At 41.0% G+C, this 22,586-nt stretch overlaps 1 protein-coding gene across 1 annotated transcript in view; it reads left to right on the forward strand.

The window, feature by feature from the left end:
* TTC8 (tetratricopeptide repeat domain 8) overlaps window positions 1-22,315 on the forward strand; it is a 100,812-nt gene extending 78,497 nt beyond the window's left edge. Inside the window, exons 13-19 of the mRNA XM_027552887.1 lie at window positions 1,131-1,218; window positions 3,847-3,957; window positions 14,324-14,463; window positions 16,098-16,272; window positions 16,588-16,710; window positions 19,407-19,490; window positions 21,688-22,315. Of these exons, the coding sequence (XP_027408688.1) occupies window positions 1,131-1,218; window positions 3,847-3,957; window positions 14,324-14,463; window positions 16,098-16,272; window positions 16,588-16,710; window positions 19,407-19,490; window positions 21,688-21,804 (838 nt within the window). The 3' untranslated portion in view covers window positions 21,805-22,315. The remainder of the gene's footprint in view (window positions 1-1,130; window positions 1,219-3,846; window positions 3,958-14,323; window positions 14,464-16,097; window positions 16,273-16,587; window positions 16,711-19,406; window positions 19,491-21,687) is intronic.
* The last annotated feature ends 271 nt before the right edge of the window (window positions 22,316-22,586 follow it).

Here is a 22,586-nt window from a genome sequence, read left to right on the forward strand (position 1 = left end):
TGGAGATTCCTTAAAAAACTGGAAATAGAACTGCCTTATGATCCAGCAATCCCACTGCTGGGCATACACACTGAGGAAACCAGAAGGGAAAGAGACACGTGTACCCCAATGTTCATTGCAGCACTGTTTATAATAGCCAGGACATGGAAGCAACCTAGATGTCCATCAGCAGATGAATGGATAAGAAAGCTGTGGTACATATACACAATGGAGTATTACTCAGCCATTAAAAAGAATACATTTGAATCAGTTCTAATGAGGTGGATGAAACTGGAGCCTATTATACAGAGTGAAGTAAGCCAGAAGGAAAAACACCAATACAGTATACTAACGCATATATATGGAATTTAGAAAGATGATAACAATAACCCTGTGTACGAGACAGCAAAAGAGACACTGATGTATGGAACAATCTTATGAACTCTGTGGGAGAGGGAGAGGGTGGGAAGATTTGGGAGAATGGCATTGAAACATGTAGAATATCATGTATGAAACGAGAAACCAGTCCAGGTTCAACGCACGATACTGGATGCTTGGGGCTAGTGCACGGGGACGACCCAGAGGGATGGTATGGGGAGGGAGGAGGGAGGAGGGTTCAGGATGGGGAGCACATGTATACCTGTGATGGATTCATTTTGATATTTGGCAAAACTAATACAATTATGTAAAGTTTAAAAATAAAATTAAAAAATAAATAAATAAAAATGGGCTTTTATCTCAAAGTAGATGTTTTTCAAAAAAATGTCATCTTCAGTTCTTCCAATAAAATGGAGGCTCTGAGCATTTCTTTTTTTTTTTTTTAATTTTATTTTATTTTTAAACTTTACATAATCGTGTGACATGTCAGCTGACACAAGCAATTTGGTTGGTGACTCACTGGCATCCTGCTCTGATTAGGCTTCAGACAGACTCTACACCCCATTTAAGTGTTCAGACAGTGAATATGGGAATGCCGGCATCTTTTGTCTAACCTGTATAAACATGCATGTGTGCATATAACATTGCCTTCATGGTACATGCTTACTCTTAACACGATGTACTTTGTCTCTAATTCATATCCTCGGTATGAATGAATGCTGGTAGTATTTGTTTTAAATTGATTGTCTAATTTTTAAAATGGTTGTTCTTAGGTTAGGATTGTATCGGGAAGCAGAGAAACAGTTTAAATCAGCCCTGAAGCAGCAAGAAATGGTAGATACATTTCTCTACTTGGCAAAAGTAAGTATTCTTAAATTGAGTGGAATTTGTCTTCTCTGGATAAATGTTTAAATTCCAACCAGCACATGGGGAGAGTTGCCAGTTTCTGTAAGAACAGTTGGCAAGTTAATGTGTTCGGACTTAACTTTTTTTTTTTTTTAATGGTAAGGGAAAAGGTGAGAACATTCGGAGGATAACCATCTCAGGAAGAATCGGTTGCCAGGGAAAGTAAGACAGCCTCTTTGAAATATTACCCGTTCGATTGGGAGAACATACTACAGGCCTACTATCCCCAGGGGTCACAAGCCCTAGAGAGGTGTTTTTCTACAACACATTTGTTTCCCGTGTCAGCAGACTATAGAGAACAGGATTGTTTTTATGTAGGTCTTTCACTTTTTGGCTCTGTCATTATAACAAAAACAGTATTTCCCCTTTATTGAGCACCTACTCAGTGTAAGGTATTTTATCAAGTCTTTTCCACATGTAATTTAATTAAACTTTCTTAGCAACACTGCTTTAACATTTCCTTTGTACTGTTGAGGAAAAGGAGACTTAAGAGGATAAGTGAAGATTTTCAGTCTCACTTGCCTGTTAAGAGCCAGCATTCAAACCCAGGGGGCTTCCCCAGTGGCTCAGCAGTAAAGAGTCTGCCTTTCATTGCCGGAGACTCGGGAGATGGGAGTTCAGTCCCTGAGTCGGGAAGATCCCCTGGAGATGGAAATGGCAACCCACTCCAGTATTCTTGCCAGGAAAATCCCATGGACAGAGGAGCCTGGCGGGCTACAGTCCACAGAGTCACAGAAGAGTCAGACACGACTGAGAGACTAAACAACAACAATTCAAACCCAGGACTTTCTGATTCTAGAGCCTGAGTGCCACCCACAGCCACAATAGAAGTGAAGGACCACCTGGAATTTTCAGTATTGGAATAAGTGACTACTTTACCCTCACCAAGGCTACTTTAGAAGAAGCATTTGATGAAGTGGTGGTTAGGACATCATCTTGTATTAATATATCTTTAAGAATTTCTTAAATTTAAAAAGTGTTGTAAAGGAGGTTGAAAAGAAGGCAGAAAAGGAAGTGCATCTGCTGCTGCTGCTGCTAAGTCACTTCAGTCCATGGGATTTTCCAGGCAAGAGCACTGGAGTGGGGTGCCATTGCCTTCTCCAAAGGAAGTGCTACTATTTTCCAAATATGGTATTAATGTTAGCATACTAACAGAATCAAAGGGAAGTTCTGCCATATAAACTTACTGTGCTGGCTTAGTATGTTTATAGTAGTTTTTAAAAAATGTTTGAAACTCTAATATCTAAGTGTCTTTATACATTATATGTTAAATTCTAAAAAGGTTTCTAAACATCACAGTAAAGTTTTCTGACAGCTTGAAATTATAATTCAGGTTACAGTATTTGACTATTATCTTCTTAATTGATAATTACTTGCCATGTGGTTAAAAATGTACTTTTTATTTTAACTATTGTTAAATACATGGTTTGATTATTTTTTCATAAATTGATTTGCTTAACTCTGTTGTTGCCTATGTGACTATATAGGGTTACAATTTACTTGTTTTTTTTAATATGTGAAGGAATTATTGCTAAGTAATTGGAGACCAAGCAGATTTTAGGAACCACGTTATTTCTTATAATTTAAGCTTGTTAATTTAAGAATTATTAAATATTTTATATTACTTCACATATGGAATTATATTACTTATTATATTTTAAAAAGCAATTCAGAAGCATGTAAGGTAAAAATTGAAAAGTTTTCATCCATACCCTTTCCTCTAGTCTCATTGTTTATCAGTAAACACTGCAGGCAGTTTTGTGTGTCTCCATTTGGGCTTCTTCAAAGCACAGTCTAAATGTTTAGGAAGAAATGGAGGATCCAAGATCATGAAGAAAATAAAATGTCATCATCTTATGTTTCTATACACAGAACTGTAGTTCTCCTTTTAGAAGTTCCTAATAGGTTGTGGTTTATCCACGCTGAATATCTCATTGCTAATTAAGTGGTGGAAACTGTTAAACGGGAGTATCGAGTGCTAACCCTCTCAACTCCCTGCCCCTCTACCCTGCACATGTGTTTCCTTCTACTTCTCAGGGTCCTTCTCCCCAACTCCTCCAGAGGCTTCCCCAGCTGCTGCTCCTCAGACTTTCCCCTGGGGCATGCCCTCTTTCTCCAGCATCTTCAAAATCAGCCTCACAATTGGCCCTTCGTGCCTGCCTGTAGACACACTTAGGTCTGTCCTATCCTAAAAAAGATTTTCCCCTGATCCTCTCTTTTTTAAAAATCAATGTATTTTAATTGCAGGATAATTGTTTTACAGCATGTGATAGTATTGGGCGTACATCAGCATCCTTTTCTAGTTACTCTCTAGTCTGTGTGACGGTAGTAAGCCCACAGTAAGTGTTTGCTGAAGGAATAAATGAATAAATGTGTCACACACAGCATGAGGAGATATAACTATACATCATTATTGGAAATTAATCCTACGCATTTCTGAAAAATGTTTACTGTAATATCTAGGAGATAATTTGTTACTAAGCAATAATTTTAAGTTTGTCATAATGAAAAAAATAATAATAAATTTGTCATAATGAATACTGTTATTTTAAGTCCTTTTGTTGAAGTGTATCCTGGTTTTAGGTTTACATCTCATTGGATCAGCCCTTGACTGCTTTAAATCTTTTCAAACAAGGCTTAGACAAGTTTCCAGGAGAGGTAACCCTACTTTGTGGAATTGCCAGGATCTATGAGGTAAGGTTCCTATCTTTCAAAAAGTTGACATACAATTGAGGTTATATGCTACTTAAGTAAGTTCATAGTCCCTTGGGGTCTTATAAAATGTAACATTTTGTAAAATTATGATTGTTGGCCAGTGATTTACGAACAGAATAAGAGATTTTAGTGTATACATTAAACAAACTTAACTTTTTATGATGAAGTATTTCAAACACACAGAGGGTATAGAGAATGGTATGAGATAGGAATTTGAATTAGTGCCTCCCTCTGCATAGTTGGTTGTCCCAGCACATTAACTGATCCTCCTCTCAGGTCTGTACTGTCAAGCAGCAGGGTTTTTTTCTGTGTATGTGGTAGATATGTTTTGGGTTTTCTATTCTGTTCTGTTGGTCTGCTCGTCTATCCTTACACCAATATTATACCATCTTAACTCCTGTAGCTTTATTATACTTACTCTTTGGGAGGGCTTTGTTCATCTTCATTAGGAATGTCTTGGCTATTTTGGACTTTTGTTTATTCTGGTAAATTTTAGAGCCATTTTTGTCAAATTTCATGAAAAGCCCCATTGAGTTGTTCTCGCTGCTGCCTAATTAAGGTAGCTTCATAATAATTCTTGATGTCAGGTGGGGAAATTCTACCACCTGTTGTTCCCAGTTGGTTATGCTTGGCCCTTTGCTCTTCCATATTAAAAAACCCTGTTGGCATGTGGATTGGAATTGCATTGAATGTAAGAATGATGGGGGTGGAGGGTCTGCTTTTCTTCCCAAGGGGGATCATGATATAACTTTCCATTTACTTTAGGCCTTTTGTTGTTGTTGTTGTCTTTCAATGAATATCTTGTAATTATCTTCATAAATGTTTTGTTGAGAGTCCCCAAAACCACTGTGAGGTTCAGTGATTTATTAGGTCTCGGGACTCGGCACACAGTTGTACTCATAGCCATGATTTTTTGTAGCAAAAGGATACAAAGCAAAATCAGTAAAGGGAAAAGGCATGTGGGGCAAAGTTCAGAGGAAACCAGACACAGGCTTTCAAGAGTTCCCCTCTCACCCACCCCGACCCCTGGTGGTTAGGGTTACAGAGGACACATTTGATCTTCCTGCAAGTTGTGGCAACATGTGTGAAGCACTGTCTGCCAGAGAAGCTCATCAGAGACCTGGGATCCATCACATAAAGAAGGCTGAGCGCTGATGCTTTCGAACTGTGGTGCTGCAGAAGACTTGAGAGTCCCTTGGACCGCAAGGAGAGCAAACCAGTCCATCCTAAAGGAAGTCAGTCCTGAATATTCACTAGAAGGGCTGATACTGAAGCTCCACCTGATGGGAAGACCCGACTCATTGGAAAAGACCCTGATGCTGGGAAAGATTGAAGGCAGGAGGAGAAAGGGATGACAGAAGATGAGATGGTAGGATGGCATCACCACCTCAATGGACATGAGTTTGAGCAAACTCCAGGAGATAGTGAAGAACAGGGAAGCCTGGTGTGCTGCAGTTCTTGGGGTCTCAGAGAGTCGGACACGACTTAGCGACTGAACAACAACAATCTGTTACTGGGGGCTGGCCATAGAGGGAGGCACCGTCTGCCTATCACGTACCAGGACCCCAGACTCCAAGAAGTGAAGCAGGTGTTTGTACACCACATGCAGGTGTAGTGAGCCACACTATCATTTGGGGAAAGTTATATAAGCATAGGGCACTAGCTGGGCTTCCCAGGTGGCGCCAACGGTAAAGAATCCGTGTGCCAGTGCAGGAGATGTAAGAGACACAGGTTCAGGCCCTGGGTTGGGAGGATCCCATGGAGGAAGGCGTGACGACCCAGTCCAGCGTTCTTGCCTGGAGGATCCCAAGGACTGAGGGGCCTGGTGGGCTGTAGTCCATAGGGTGGCAAAGAGTCAGACACGATTGAAGCGACTTAGCACTCACGCACGCACACACGCACAGGGCGCTAGCCAGGTTCTAAGTTACTGACCAGGGGCCAGCCTTTCAAGCAGGCCTTTCTAAGAGTAGCAGTCCCAGGCTTACTGTGTTAACTCTTTTCTGCACAGATGTATTTGTGGGAAAATTGTGAATGAACTGCTCTTTTTTTCTCTTGTGTTTTCTATGGTCATTTCTGGTGAGTGGTAATGTAGTAATTTAAGTTGATTTGATACTAAAACTTGGCTAAATAGTCTTTTTAATAACATCATAGATTCTCTTAGATTTTCTAAGTAAATAAAACAATCATCTGCAAATGTACATAGTTTTATCTCTTAATTTCAGTTATTTTACTTAAAAAAACTTAATTTAACAGAAGCATCTTTGTTCTCTTTTAAATTTCTTGAAATGCTGGGTATGATCTTTTAAAATTATTTTGTTAGAAAAAAGAATGGAAAGTATTAATAGTTTCCATACCTGGGTAGTAGTGTGTGAATGGTTTTTATTTTATTTTCCAGATTTTCTGTAATTAACATGTATTACTTGTAATATGAAAACAACAAATATTTTCCTTAAATTGTTTAGAAATAGCTTTTCCTTGTGAAATGTAATTTTGATAAGCATATAAATAGAAACGTTTGACCATTCTCTAAAAAAGCAATATCAGTATCTCTGTATCTTTAGTTGTGTAACCTTAAATTGAACATGAACAAGATTTTGACCAAGAAGCTTAGGAAGGAAATAGAGTCCATTCTGAAAGCTGCAAAATTCATGGTGGTGACTGTCTTGATGCAGTTGGAATTGTTTGTGCCTTTTGTTCCTTCTGCCCTTCTCAGGTGGAAGCTGCTGTTAGAAGGAACTGGTGGGAAGGATTCCTTCCACGCTCCCATTACAGTGATCGTTGCTATGGCTGGGACAGGGAGCGGGTCTGGAGTGGATTCTTTAACCGGCTACCTTCTTCCTTCCCCTGCTCTGGGTCTGGCCGGGACTTGGAGGAGCACATTCTTTTATAAGGGTGACAGGGGAAGGCTTTGTGAGAAAAAGTAGAATCTGAATTTTTACTCAAAAGAAGAAAGAAGTGAAAAGAGAGCATCCTAGTTTTGAGGATGACATCGTGTACAAATAGGGTGTCCGAGGACTGAGCACAGACTTGGAACAGCTGGACGCAGCACTTCCCCTTGAATTTACATGGTTAATTTCACTTATGGCAAAGTTTGCCTTACAAAGATTTCCATTGTGTTCCTTTTCTCCTTATGTAACAGTGGATTGAGGGTTAATTAGTAAAGTTTGGTTCTTAGCCTTGGAGCTTACACAGCATATGCCTTTAGGGATTTTTGTATATCATACTTTTCTCTGGAGGGAGTTTTTTCCTTTATGTTCTTTTTATTTTTTATCACTTTCATTTTGATCTTGTTTTTTTTAAATGAGCATGTTGTGCTGCCTATTATTTATTGATTGTTCTGTACAGAATCTTGTTTTAAATGATTTATCCTTGCTAAATTTATTTGGTTGTGGTTTTACTTTTTCTTGGGGCCTTTTGTTTATTCATTTGAAAGGCAGGCCTTTATTTGAACTATTCTGTGTTAAAAGGTTCAAATAAAGGCCTGTCTTGCTTCCCTGGTGGCTCAGACGGTAAAGAATCCGCCTGCAATGCGGGAGAGCTGGTTTGATCCCTGGGTTGGGAAGATCCCCTGGAGGAGGGCATGGCAACCCACTCCAGTATTCTTGCCTGGAGAATTCAATGGACAGAGGAGCCTGGCAGGTTACAGTTCAAGGAGTCGCAAAGAGTTGGACACGACTGAGTGGCTAAGCACAGCACGCTGCAAATGTTAAAAAGTGTTTGAAACTGAATAATTACCCTAGGAAATATTGTTCTCATGGTCCTTGAACTTTACTGTATATAGAAATGACTTTGGGAGTGTTTGAGAGTGAGGCCCATCTTCCTCCTCCTGACTCACACGTCCTGGAAAGTGGGATACAGGCTTTTGTCTGCTGAGCAAGCTCACAAGGTGATTCTGATATATAACAGAGTTTGAGAATCATAGCAAAATTCACTTCCCTAAGTTATTTACAGTTTTGTTTTAAATAACTAAAACCCAGTGTTGATATTCTGTTCAGTTCAGTCACTCAGTCATGTCCAACTCTTTGCAACCCCATGGACTGCAGCATGCTAGGCCTCCCTGTCCATCACCAATTCCCAGAGTTGACTCAAACTCATGTCCATCAAGTTGGTGATGCCATCCAACCATCTCATCCTCTGTTGTCCCCTTCTCCTCCCGCCTTCAATCTTTCCCAGCATCAGGGTCTTTTCAGATGAGTCAGTTCTTTAATTTAACTCAGATGATATTCTGTGGATTAGTTTGAAAAATAACCACTAATAACTACTGTAATAATCACTTAAATGATAGTTGAAGTGATATTTGTATGTTTGAAAATATTATTTTAAATCTACATTTATAAAATTTATTCTTAAGCTACTATAAACAGTTCTAATGCTGGAATAGATTAAAGAAAGGACAGAAATAGAATCTGTGTGTATTCATACATATGAAAATTTATGTGATAAAGACTGTCAATTAAACCAACTGGATTATTGGATTGTTTAATAACTTCAGAATAGAGCTGGATGAGTAATGAGTTCTTATCCTGAAAGAACACATTGCTGGGACTTCCCTGGTGATCCACACTCCAAATGCAGGGGGACTGTGTTTGATCCCTGGTCAGGGAACTAGATCTCACCTGCCTCAACTGAAGAGTTCAGGTGCCGCAACCAAAGACTCTGCATGCCACTATGAAGACCTGGGGCAGCCAAATAAATAAATACTTTAAAAAAAAAAAAAAAAAAGAACCCATTGCTACCAGGTGACTAGAAGATTTAAAACCATGAATGTTTCAGAAGAAATACAGATGAATTATTTATATAAACTTGAATTGGGGAAGACCTTTCTAAACATGATACTAATTCAGAAAGCCATAATAGAAAAAATTTATCAATATGAGAACATAAAGGTTAAATTTTCTATGCTGTAAAAACGAAAATACAAATAAAAGCAAACCCTAACAAAACAGGTAAAAATATCAAACAGGGAACATATTTGCCATACCTGGGACAGGGAAGAAAAGGGTACTTTTACTCTCTTCACTTTATATGTTGCTCAACAATTGCTGGGTTTCAGGTGGTTTATAGATTGATGGGAGAATTACACACCGACACATAAGTGTGCACATCCACGCTTATAAATTCTCATTTTGGTCAAGAACATAAGCATGGAAACCAGAACAGGTATTTCCTCAGAGCACTGGTGGGGGTGAGACCATGGTGTGGCCCTTGTCTTTGCAGCCCACACGGTGACCTGGCCCCTCTCCATGCACGTGGTCGCTCCAGAGCTGAGACAGCAGCCAGACTCCGGCCGCAGTTCAGCTACACCAGCGCCCTTTCGTCCTGGTGTTGACTGACACACGCCTGGAAGGACTCAAGCAAACCACCTGTGCTTTCCCTGTGAAGGGAATGTTCACGAACACGTGGCCTTCCTGGGTTGTGAGCGCAAGTCCGCGTCAGCACGCGTTCATCGTCAGGGAGGAGAAAGCAGGCAGTGCCCAGTGACCCTGGAGCCACAGCTGTGTCTCCAGCTCTCCTGAGCCCCAAGGGCAGTTTCCCACCCGAGCCCCTCACACAAACCAACAATGAGAAGACAAGAGCTGGGACCGCAAAGCTGACAAAAGGCGTGAATCCGCAGTTCGCAGGGAACAAGATGTGTGGTGTGTCGAGTGCTAACCTCAGTGATAATTAAGGAAATGAAAGCTGAAACAACAGTGTCACTTTTTACTTAAGGATGACTAAGTTTCATGGCATTTAAGGTTGTCGAGGGCGTAGAGGAACAGATGTCACATATGAACATTATTGCTGGGCGCGTACACTGGTACAACCCATTTGGAGGCTATTTGCAGTTACTTATGAGATTTTTAAATGTGCATTTAAGTTTATTTAATATCAGCACATATTTTATAACAACTTTGAGAAATTTCATATAAGGTTGTCAAAGACATGTGTGTCTGTTCAGTCGCTAAGTCGTGTCCAGCACTTTTGCAGCCCCTTTGAATGTAGCCCGCCAGGCTCTTCTGTCCGTGGGATTCTCCAGGCCAGAATAGTGGAGTGGGTTGCCATGTCCTTCTCCAGGACATCTTCCCGACCCAGGGATCGAACCCTCATCTCCTGCACTGGCAGGCAGATGTTCTTCACCACTAAGCTGGTGGGGAAGCCCCAAAGACATGTTAGTTTCAGTCTAAAATTCCTAGAGATTACATAAGTTAAGTCCATGACCATCAATCAAGCATGCAGACATTCTAAGGCATTTTTTAAAAACTGAAGTATAATTGTTTATAGAAGTGTCTTAATTTCAGGTATGCAAAGTGGAAACAGACTTACAGACATAGGAGACAAACTTAATGGTTACCAGAGGGAAGAGGGGGTGGTGTGGGTGGCAGATATAGACTTCTGAGGTAGTTTTATTGAACCAAAGCCTTGAAACGGCTGACCACTAGGGCTGGAGTCTTTTTTGAATTGGGTGTTACCACCTGTGGCAGACTGAATTTTCTGCCTCCCTACCCACGCACAGTCTTAGGTTGAAGCCCCAGCCCCCTGTGGAGGGTGTCTAGAGACAGGGCCTTGGGGAGATAATTAGGGTTAGATGAGCTCATGAGGGTGGGTCCTCATGATGGGATTAGTGCCCCTATATGGCCAGACACCATTCCTTCCCCACAAATGGGTCTGGATTCCATATATATGCGTTAATATATGAGATTTGTTTTTCTGACTTATTTCACTCTGTATAACGGGCTCTAGGTTTATCCACCTCACTAGAAGTGACTCAAACTTGTTGTTTTTTATGCTAAGTAATTCTCCATTGTGTATACATACCCACACGCACGTATCGCAGATGTAGAGAATGGACTGTGAACACAGTGGGGAGGGAGAGCGTGGGACAAACGGGGAAGTGGTGTCAACATTTATACAGTACCATGTGTAAAAGGGGTAGCTGGTGAGAGGCTGCTGTATGACACAGGAAGCCCAGCCTGAGGCTCTGTGATGACCTCGAGGGCTGGGATGAGGGGAGGGGTGGAAGGTTTGGGAGGGAGGGGATAGATATATAATTATGGCTGATTTGTGTTTTATGCAGAAACAAAAACACAACATTGTAAAGATATTTTTTAAAAGACCCCAGAAAGCAGTTGAGTGCTCTCTCTCTCTCACACAAGGACACAGTGAGAAGGTGGCCCTCTGAGCCAGGAAGAAAGTCCTCACTAAAACGCTATGACGTCAGCTCTGTGACCTTGGACTTCAAGCCTCCAGAACTGTGAGGACAGAAATTCCTGTTGTTTAAGCCACTCCGTCTATGGTAGTTTGTTACGGCAGCCTGAGTAGACGAGCACACCAAGTTCGGCACCTCTGACACTGAATGAAGCCTTGCGCTGTGGAGTGCTGTTGCTGTCTGAATGTCCTCTTTGGAAAAAAAACCTATTCAGGTCTTCTGTCTGCTTTTTAATTGGGTTATTTGTTTTTTGATATTGCGTTGTATGAGCTGTTTATATGTTTTGGATACTAACCACTCATCAGTCATCTAATTCGCATATATTTTCACCCATTCATTAGGTTGTTTCTATTCTGTCAATGGTTTTCTTTGCTGTGCAGAAGCTTTTAAGTCTATTTAGGTCCCATTTGGTTATTTTTGCTTTTTCTTCCTTTGCTTTAGGAGACAGATCCAGAAAAAGTAGTGCTATGATATATGTCAGAGACTATTCTGCCTGTGTTTTCTTCTAGGAGTTTTATGGTTTCTGGTCTTACGTTTTGGTCTTTAGTCCATTTTGAGTTGCAGCCAGCAGGGGCTGCTCATCCTCACCGTGTACAGGCTCCTCAAGTGGTGGCTTCTCTTGTCGTGGAGCAAGGGCTCCAGGCACGCGGGCACAGGAGCTGTGGGACGTGGGCTCAGGAGCTGTGGCGCGCGGGCTCAGTAATGGTGACACACGGGCTTAGTTGCCCTGAAGCATATGGAATCTTCCCAGACCAGGGATCGACCCCCTGTCCTCTGTATAAGTAGGCAGATTCTTAACCGCTGGACCACCAGTGGTTAAATCCTTGACTTTATTTTTGAATATAGTGTGAGAGAATTTTCCAACTTCATTCTTTTACATGTAGTGCACCAGTTATTGAAGACACTGTCTTTTCTCCACTGTATATTCTTGCCTCCTTTGTGGTAGATTAATTGACCATAATAAGTACGTGGTTTTACTTCTGGGCTCTCTGTTCCAATGATCTATTAATATACGTCTCTTTTTGTGCCAGCACCATACTGTTTTGATTATTGTAGCTTTGTAGTGCAGTCTCAAATCAGGAAGCATGATTCCTCCAGCTTCTTCTTCTTCTTTCTTCATATTGTTTTGACTATTCAGGGTCTTTCTTGTCTCCATACAAATTTTAAAATTATTTGTTCCAGTTCTGTGAAAAATGCCATTGCTAGTTTGATAGAGCGGAGAAGGCAATGGCACCCCACTCCAGTACTCTTGCCTGGAAAATCCCATGGACGGAGGAGCCTGGTAGGCTGCAGTCCATGGAGTCGCTAAGAGTCAGACACGACTGAGCGACTTCACTTTCACTTTTCACTTTCATGCATTGGAGAAGGAAATGGCAACCCACTTCAGTGTTCTTGCCTGGAGAATCCCAGGGACGGGGGAGCCTGGTGGGCTGCCGTCTATGGCGTCACACAGAGTGAGACAGGACTGAAGCAACAGCAGCAGCAGCAGTTTGATAGAGATTGAATTGAATCTGTAGATTGCCTTGGGTGGTATAGTCATTTTAACTGTATTGATTCTTCAAATCTAAGAATATGCTGTATCTTTCCATCTGTTTGTTTTGTCTTCAGTTTCTTTCATTAGTGTCTTAAAGTTTTCCAAGTATAGGTCTTTTACCTCCTTAAGGTAGGTTTGTTCCTAGTATTTTGTTCTTTTTTATGTGATGGTAAATAGGATGTTTCCTTAATTTCTCTTTCTGATAGTTTGTTGTTAATGCATAGAAATGCAATAGATTTCTATATATATGTTTGTATCCTGAAGTGTTACCAACTTCATTGATGAGCTCCAGTAGTTTTCTGGTGGTATCTTTAGGAATTTCTATGTATAATATCATGTCATCTGTAAATAGTGATAGTTTTATTTCTTCCTTTCCAATTTGGATTCCTTTTATTTCTTTTTCTTCTCTGGTTGCTGTGGCTAGGACTTCCAATACTAAGTTGAATAAAAGTGGTGAGAGTGGGCCTCCTCGTCTTATTCCTGATCTTAGAAAAAATGCAGAAATCCTCAACAAAATATTAACTGAATCTGACAATACGTTAAAAGGATCATACACCATCATCAAGCAGGATTTATCTCAGGGATGCAAGGATTTTTCAATATTTGCAAATCAATCAATGTGATATCCATCTTTACAAATTGAAGAATAAAAACCATATCTTAATAGATGCAGAAAAGCTTTTGAGAAAATTCAACATCCATTTATGATAAGAATTCTCCAGAAAGAGGTCATAGAGGAATCATACCTCATCATAATAAAGTCCACGTATGACAGATCCACAGCTGACATCAGACTTAATGATGAAAAGCTGAAAGGCCTTCTTCTAAGACAGCAAGTGTTCACGTGCTTGTCTTCCTACCAGATGTAACCTCCTTGAGGACAGTGCCGCTGTCTTTCTGTGTCCAAGGGGGATTGGTCCCAGGATACCCCTGGGTTGTCAAGATCTGTGGATGCTCCAGTCCCTTATATAATGTGGCAGAGTATTTGCATATAACCTGCCCACATCTATCTGTATACTTCATTTATTTAAAAATTTTTATCTGTCTGTGTTGGGTGTTAGTTACTTCACATGGGATCTTTCACTGTGGTGCGTGGGTTCTCTCGTTGCAGCACATGGCCGTTGTTGCTGCACAGCCTGTGGGGTCTCCCTGCATTCCCTGCATTGCAAGGAGGATTCGTAACCCCTGGGCCTCCGGGAAGTCCCCATGTGTATACTTTAAATCACCTCTAGATCGCTTATGATGCCTAATGCAATACAAATGCTATGTAAATAGCTGGAGATGCAAAGTAAATGGTATATAAATAATTTCCAGTGCAGCAAACTCAAGTTTTGCTTTTTGGAACTTTCTGGAATTTTTTTCTAAATATTTTTGATCTGTGGCTCACCGAACTCATGAAAGCGAAACTACAGATGCGGGGCGGGGGTGGGTGGTGACTGTAATTTTATCCTTTTGTTCACATTGTGTCCCCAGGGCCTAGAACAGAGTCTGGCTGTGGTAGGCTCTTACTGAATATTGAATTGGAAAAAATACTGAATTGAATAAAATAATGTAAGCCAGTCATCACTAACAATTTCTTGTTGAATATTAATACAGTATTGCTCTTCCCTCTTGATGGAGAATAGGAGATGAACAATATTTCATCAGCTACTGAATACTACAAAGAGGTTTTGAAACAAGACAATACTCATGTGGAAGCCATTGCGTGCATTGGAAGCAACCACTTCTACACTGATCAGCCAGAAGTAGCGCTCCGGTTTTACAGGTGCACTCTACGTTCAGTTTGTAAAACTGCTTTCCTGTGAAATAGTGATGCAAAAAGTGATACAGATGGACGAAGATGCAGGGAAATAATGTGTGGGCCATGTTTATATGAGACTAAGAAGTGATACAGATGAACGAAGACGCAGGGAAATAATGTGTGGGCCATGCTTATATGAGACTAAAAAGTGATACAGATGAACGAAGACGCAGGGAAGTAATGTGTGGGCCATGTTTATATGAGACTAAAAATTCAGGCACCCAGATGGGAAATAATGTGTGGGCCATGTTTATATGAGACTAAAAAGTGATACAGATGAACGAAGATGCAGGGAAATAACGTGTGGGCCATGCTTATATGAGACTAAAAAGTGATACAGATGAACGAAGACGCAGGGAAATAATGTGTGGGCCATGCTTATATGAGACTAAACATTCAGGCACCCAGGTGTTTTATGACTACTGAACCTATTTCTAAATAATTTGGAAATGCAGAAGTATTTAGCATCTTGCAGAAACACACCTGGATAAATGCCTACGTTTAACACCATGTCCGTGTATGTGAATTGGCCATTTTGTCATCAACCAATAGCAACAGTTACCAGAAGCTTCCACGTCACTGCCTCCACTGATATCACTGTTCAGTTCAGTTCAGTTCAGTACCACTGTCCATAGTGTCAAAACCTCAAAGGTGAAATAATAATGTGATTTGTGAAGAGTAGTGGACCCCAGGCTCTAAAGTTGTGATGAGCACCTTAAAACAGAATCCCACAAATACGTTTGCAAAATCTAAATAAGTTATGTTCACTGGTTCTTTGAGCACATACTTATTTTATCCTATAGATGGTTTCTGAGATTAATTTTTAAATTATGACTTCCTCTTCAGCCCTTGGGTAATAAACAGGGAGGTAACTGGCAGCTGACAGGAGTTCTTTCTAAGTATATGTTGGAGCACAAAAGAGAATAATGTGAATCCCAGCCTGTGCCCACACAGCCGTCTCTACTCCCCTACCCCCGGAGCGGGTCACGGGTTCCTCAGGGCAGCTGGGATGATTTTGACATGCTTGTCGGAACTCTCTCATCCTTCGGGATTAATGATGAATAGAAGCAAAATAGGGTTCTTGAGCTGCAGCGTGAAAGCTAAACGGGGAACATCGGGATCCCCCGACAGTCTTGTCTTCCTGAGTGGGAGCTCACTGGAGGTCACTGGATGTAGCTGAACCACACAACACAACCAGAATCCAACTCAGCCGAAAACTCGGGAGGCTAAACAGAGGCCTCGAGCTTGGTTAGAAGGTCTTAGAAATTTCCCTTCCGAGCCTGAGGACAGAGTGTGCAGGGGTTTTACTTTATGTGACTATTTATTTATTATTTTGATACTCTAGCAAAGCTTTTGGGGGGGAAAAAAAAGTCAGTTATTTCTGACTTTGCCTCTCGATACATTTCTCATGACTGGAACCATTACAAAAGACATGCTTTTGAATTTGCTTTAAACTCTTTTTCATTTACTATAATACTTTTTGTTCTTTGGAGGCTATTAAAAACGTATAAAATGAATTCATTTCTAACTTTGTAAAAAATATGTCAATATCTGTAAAGTTGATCTGACGCCAGAGAGTGTGTGTTCTTTTCAAAAAGGCGACTCCTCCAGATGGGTGTTTACAACTGCCAGCTTTTTAACAACCTGGGGCTGTGTTGCTTCTACGCCCAGCAGTACGATATGACTCTGACCTCGTTTGAACGTGCCCTTTCTCTGGCTGAAAATGAAGAAGAGGTAGCTGACGTCTGGTACAACTTGGGACACGTCGCTGTGGTACGTTGTTTCCCTGATATAGTTTCTGTTCTAGAAAAGGTAGCCACACGTTAGTCTTGAAGACATTTTCGTGTACTGGAAATCCAGGTTTGGTTACAGTCCTTATACCAATTTATAGAGATTTCTGGGAGTCACCCAAAGTCGTTTTACATCCCCAGGTTAATCCCCTTACGTACAAGTCACAGCCGACTCCTGTGCCGGGATGTGTCGTTTTCTCTGCGGTGGCAGGAGAGATGTGTGTGGGGTGAGGAGGTCGGAGGCGGCGGGAGCAAGTGGCCGGATTTGTGTGTGCGAGTTTGCGCTCTTCTCTTACAGGGAACAGGGGACACGAACCTGGCCCACCAGTGCTTCCGGCTGGCTCTGGTGAGCAACAACCAGCACGCAGAGGCCTACAACAACCTGGCCGTGCTGGAGATGCGGAGGGGCCACGTGGAGCAGGTCAGCCAGCCCTGTGGGCTGCACACAGCCTGCTTGCTCCCCAGAGCAGCAGCCGCGTGCAGCCGTCTTCACACGTGACAGTTTCAAATGAGCTCTGGGGTCTGACTGCCCAGGGTTTGAGTCCCAGTATGGGCAGCGTGACCTTGGACAAGTCACTTAACCTTTCAGTGTCCAAAACAGAACGCTCGAGTTTACTGGGGCAAAACTGCACCTCCCTAGCCTGTCCTGTGGTCGTGAACCGCTGCACCGTCCACAGCCCCCCGACCGCCACCCCGCTGCTCAGGCCCGCGTCCTAGGACCACCCCCTACATATCCTAGGACCCCCTCCCACCCCCCACCCAGAAACTTCTCTTTTCCAACTGCCCCTTCCCCACCACCCGCTGCCTCTAGTGAACCCCGTCCGTGCCACGCACACATCCTCCACTCTCTGCCCCTCGCCCCCTCCTCCAGGCCGCTGTCATTTCCTGCCCGGGTAAGTACGAGTCTCCTAGGCATGGTCTTTGTTTCCGCTTCCATCAGCAAGGAAGTGCACCCTGTAATGTGTTTTCCTCAGGACAGCCTTAAGGGTATGTTTTTAAAACAGGATTATTTCATCACTGCTTTGCTTAGCATCCTCCAAAGGCTCCTCCCTGCAACTCAGAATATGTGAATAGTTTGAGCTTCAAACCTTAGCCTTCAGGGCCCCACATGGTCTGGCCTCGGGGCCCCCCTCAGACCAGGCTTTGCCACCAATCCTTCCCCCACCCCACCCCGGCCATCAGACGCGTGAGCTGCTGGCTGCTGGGCGGGCCCGTTCCTACTGTGGGGCCTTTGGACTCCTTTCAGATCCGACAGGACCCTTTTCTTTTTATCGTTCGGGTCTTCACTTAATTACCACCTCTTCAGAAAGACCCACTGGACTGTCAGTCTAAAGGAGCCCTCAGTATTGTCTCCTGGTGTTGTCTCCTTCACAGTACTTGCCATTTTATCAGATACTTTCAGTCTGTGTGTAGAATGCAGAATGCTAGCTGTGTGAAAGCAGGGACCTTCTCTGCCTTCTGACTGCTGTATTTTCAACATCAGAACCATTGCCCGACCCTGGGGAGGTGCTTAGTGTGGGTAGACTGAGCAGATGATAAACAAAATAGAGTCATCACAGCAGCTGACCTGAAGGGGTTCTTGTGAAGGTGAGCCGCTTGTGCGTGTAAAGCACTTGGAATAGTAAAGTCACATGATAGATGCTTAATACATTATATTTTGCTGTTATCATTTACCTAACAGGAAGTTTAAAAGCTAAATACACGCATACCATATTAAATGACAATCAAGACAAATAGCTGTTCCATTCCCTGTGTTAGAGATGAGGAAACAGACTAGAGGAGGGTAAGTAGCTAACCAAGGTCACAGACCCTGTGCGCACACGCCAGGACGGTGACCTCCAGCCTGGCCTCCGAAGCGCGTTGCTGAACCTGAGAAAACAAGCAGAGAGGCCTCAGTGGGTGCTGCTCTCGCTGCACAACATTTTCCCAACGAAATAAAGTGGCTGTGTGTTTGTAAACAAAAGCTAACTGCTCTAAAGTGGGAACTTGTTCTGTCCTGGAACTTTGTATCCATTTGAAGCAAGTGCTTTTTATGATTTTCTCTGTTTGCATGTTGGTGATTTTCTTTCCCTCCTACTTATTGTCCTTTCTATAGTATGCAGTTGATTTGAAATGTTTTGGTGAAAGGTCTCACTGTTATTAAAAATTATACTTCAATTTCCCTGGAGAAGGACATGGCAACCCACTCCAGTATTCTTGCCTGGAAAATCCCATGGACAGAGGAGCCTGGCGGGCTGTGGTCCACGGGGTCACAAAGAGTCGGACACGACTGAGCACACACACACACATACTTCAATTAAAAGAAACTAGCAAATCATAACATTAATATCTACCATCTTATATAAACTGTTGTTTTCCTTTAAAAAAAAGATTTAAGAATTTGTCCTCGGGGTCATACGTAGAAGTTTAGCTACACGTTGAAAGGCTGTTTTGGCAGCTTAGGAATGCTGAGTTTGTGGTCTTAACAGTGAGTGTACAGGCTACTCATGTCTCTCTGTGGTCTCTGCAACGAGTGATCCTGTGAGCCTGCAGGCGACAAAGCATGATGTGAGTTTTGTCTTTTGAGTGCTTTAGAGAGCGGAAAGCTTGTCATTTTCAGTTGCCTTCAGCTGTCATTTTCAGGTCAGCAGTATACTAAGTGCTTGCTCATTGTCGTCCAGCACAGAACATGGCGATCTGAATTTGCAGTGGTTTTTTGATGGCTTTGGTTGTTGCATTACAGAAGGTAGTTGAAAGCCTACTAAATCAATCAACACCAACAGAAACTGGATTGATAAAACTTTTCTCTTTAGCATTGAGAGGACTATGTTTTGAGTTGTACATCATATTGAAATATAAACGATAAGAACAGTGGTTCTCACATAACTTTCAATTCTATTCTTTTCTCCATATTTTGAAGCATTTTATTTTTAATATAATTTTGACAAGATATAAGTAGTTAATTGTATATCTGTAAATTGTATTTCACAGAAATTCATCCATGTTTATCACAGAGTCATGTTTTTTAAAGTCCTTTCCTGGGTAAAGTATTCTTCTACCAAAAAAAAAATCACCAGTATAATGCTAATATATGCTCATATGCCTTTGGTCTCTCTCCTTTTTTTCTTTTCTAAACAGGCAAAAGCACTGTTACAAACCGCATCATCTTTAGCACCCCATATGTACGAGCCACATTTTAATTTCGCAACAATTTCTGATAAGGTATCCTCTTTCTTTCTCAGTTTACCATCTGACCTGTTTGTTTTCTTCTTTTGTGTGTGTGTGTTCTTCCTTGGTTTTAAAAATTGTACAGATAAATAAGGACGTTCTAACCATAACTTGCTGAGAGAAATGATTTTTTAAACACTTGATTATTTACACCTATGTCTTCATTTTAAGGGAACGTTTAATATACTTTAAGTGTATGTATCACTGAATATTAGCTAAGCTTAATACCGTTATGGATTGCAGAAGAATTATTTTATGTTTTAAAAGACATTTAATCATTGAAAAACTGCTCATTAACTCCTGGTTTGGGGAGGATTTAGTAATCAGTGTTTTTTTACAGGGAAATCCTGTATATCATTTATAGATCATATAGTCACCAAGTCTAGCATGATGCTATAAAATTGGGGATATTAGTGAAAGCCATTTCAGCAATGAGCAATATAGGAAAGAAGCAACTGTTAATACTGTGTTACAAGTCAATTAACATCCAAGAGCTAAAAGAAATTGTGTGTCCTTTTACAATAAGAAGAAAGAAAGAAAAGTCATCTAATAACTTTTACTTGCAAAACTTCCTTTAACATGGAAGATGAGTTTTGAGGATAAGGAAATGGCTAAAAATCTTTGCTGATGTAAAGACTCTTTCTTTGTAGACCCAAAAAGTTATAAAAATCATTTTTCATAACATGAATGTGAGCTTCTCTCTCTTGGGTTTTGAAAATAAAATATGCTGTTTTTTATAAATTGTCATTTTTGAGAGCTTTTTAAGTGCTAGTCACTGTTCCGGGTACTCTCCACACCTCTAATTCGCTCAACACCCCTGCAATGTAGGTAACCCTTACCTTCCCTATGCGTTTTTTCATACAACTGATGTTCCGTTTGTTGAACTTGTATGAACAGCTGCTACATACCAGGCACTGCTGTAGGCACAGAAGATGTTAGTAGTGAATAAATCAGGCAGAAACTTCTGCCTCATGCAGCTTACATTCTAATGGAAGCCAAGGCTTTGGAACTTGAAAGCCTTGTCTGGAGCTCCATGGCAGTGGCCGATTCAGATCCATGCCCGGCTCCCACGTGTTTCCCCATGCGCTGTGCTGCCACCGGGCGTCCCTGGCGGCTCAGACGGTAAAGGACCTGCCTGCAGGCAGGAGACCCTGGTCCAGTCCTGGGTCAGGAAGACCCCCTGGAGGAGGGGATGGCTACCCACTCCAGTATTCTTGCCTGGAAAATTCCATGGACAGAGGAGCCTGGCGGGTTACAGTCCATGGGGTTACAAAGACTCGGACACAACCGAGGAGCTAAGCATGCAGGCACATGCTGCCAGTTAGTTAAACCACAGAGGAGCCTTGATTACTTTCTTTCAGGAGTGTTACTAAATTTTAATAATATTTAATGCAAATGGAATATTTCTGTTAGCAAAAGTCTACACTTCCATAAAAGAAAATACTATGTTAAAAAGAAATGCTATGATTTAAAAAATAAAAGTTTTCAGTTCATATGTGTGTTACAAAAAAACTACCAGAAGTGAATGATCTGTATTTGTGTGTGTGTGTGTGTGTGTGTGTGTGCACTGCAAAGCTCTCTCCTTTTAGAAGTGTATACATGAATCAAGGTACATTCAGATGGATTCAGATACTGTATGTGTTTTTCTTTGGGACTGGATTTTAACAAAAAGTTTATTGAAAATCAAAGATACCCTCAATGAATTTTAAAAACTGGATATCTTCCCAACATTACTATGTTAGCAACCTTTTAAAAGCTCCCAGAGCATGTTATTATATCTTAAATACAATAGTTTTTACTTGTTTCCTGTCTTAAGAGATATTACCATAACCAAAACATCATTGTCTGTGGTAAATTACAGACTGAACTGAGTTGGCTGTTTTAGCATGTAGATGTCAATTTATTTTTATGAGACTATCAGTGACAGGAAAAGAAAGCAGGTTTCTGAGTTCATAACTAGACAACCATAATGGAGCAGAAATTATTTACATGACTGGTTATTTTTCTCATACTTTTTCATGACTGAATTGTAATCTAGGTGAAAAAAATTTTTATATCAAAGTAACACAGTCAAGTAATTTACCTTGGGTTTTTATGTTTTGCAGATACTATGTTTTTTTTTTTTTTAATTCATTTCTTATTTTTTATGGTCCTCATTCTGTGGTCTTATTCTGGTCTGCTTTCCTTACAGATTGGAGATCTACAGAGGAGTTATGCTGCTGCTAAGAAGTCTGAAGCAGCATTTCCAGATCACGTGGACACTCAACACTTAATTAAGCAGTTAGAGCAGCATTTTGCTATGCTCTGATTTTTCCTCAGTTAAATATATGTGTGTGTGTATTTAGGGAAAAAGTAGTATTATATATGTATATATTTGTAATACAAACCTGTGCCTGCTATTAGTGAAAGTGACGTAGCGGGATTTAAACCAGAATGTTTAAAACTGTATAATAATAACTTTATAAGACAATATCATAAAAGACAAGATTTAATCTCTTGTAAGCAGATCATGAACTCTCCCACAGTATATGGTAGATGTTTGTTTACAATGTTTACAAAAAATTTTCATGAATTTCTTCAAATTCTTAAAAATACACATTGTTAATGTCCTTTAGTTGGCCATTAGCTAGCATGTAGCTTAAGAGGTGTGAAATCTGCCTTTAAAGTTGCACTTTTATGGCTAAAAATTATATACTTACCCTTGGTACAGACTTTAGAAATTAAAGGTTGTATTTCAAACTATTTTTTATGAAATGCTTTGTGAGACATTCTACATTTTCTTATATATTATGCTTTAAATAAATGTGTATGAAACACCATCCTTCTGTTGCTTTTCATGAGTCTTTGTTTCAATCATCTCAGATGAAACAAGTTTTCCAGAAATGAAGTCTTAGAAATCAAGTCATTATCCTAATTTTATTTTAAATGATGTACCATCAATTTTGCTTTTTCCTGAGAAGCTATTTATGGGATATCACGTTGTCAGCCTAAGAATATCAGGATTAGGAGTGGAGTCATAAGCCACAAGTCCCTCGTGGTCAGCCCCAAGAAGGTTAGGGGGCATCCGGTACCGTGAGTGGTAACATCCTA

Source organism: Bos indicus x Bos taurus, chromosome 10 (genome assembly GCF_003369695.1).
Source record: "Bos indicus x Bos taurus breed Angus x Brahman F1 hybrid chromosome 10, Bos_hybrid_MaternalHap_v2.0, whole genome shotgun sequence".
Classification (NCBI taxonomy): domain Eukaryota; kingdom Metazoa; phylum Chordata; class Mammalia; order Artiodactyla; family Bovidae; genus Bos; species Bos indicus x Bos taurus.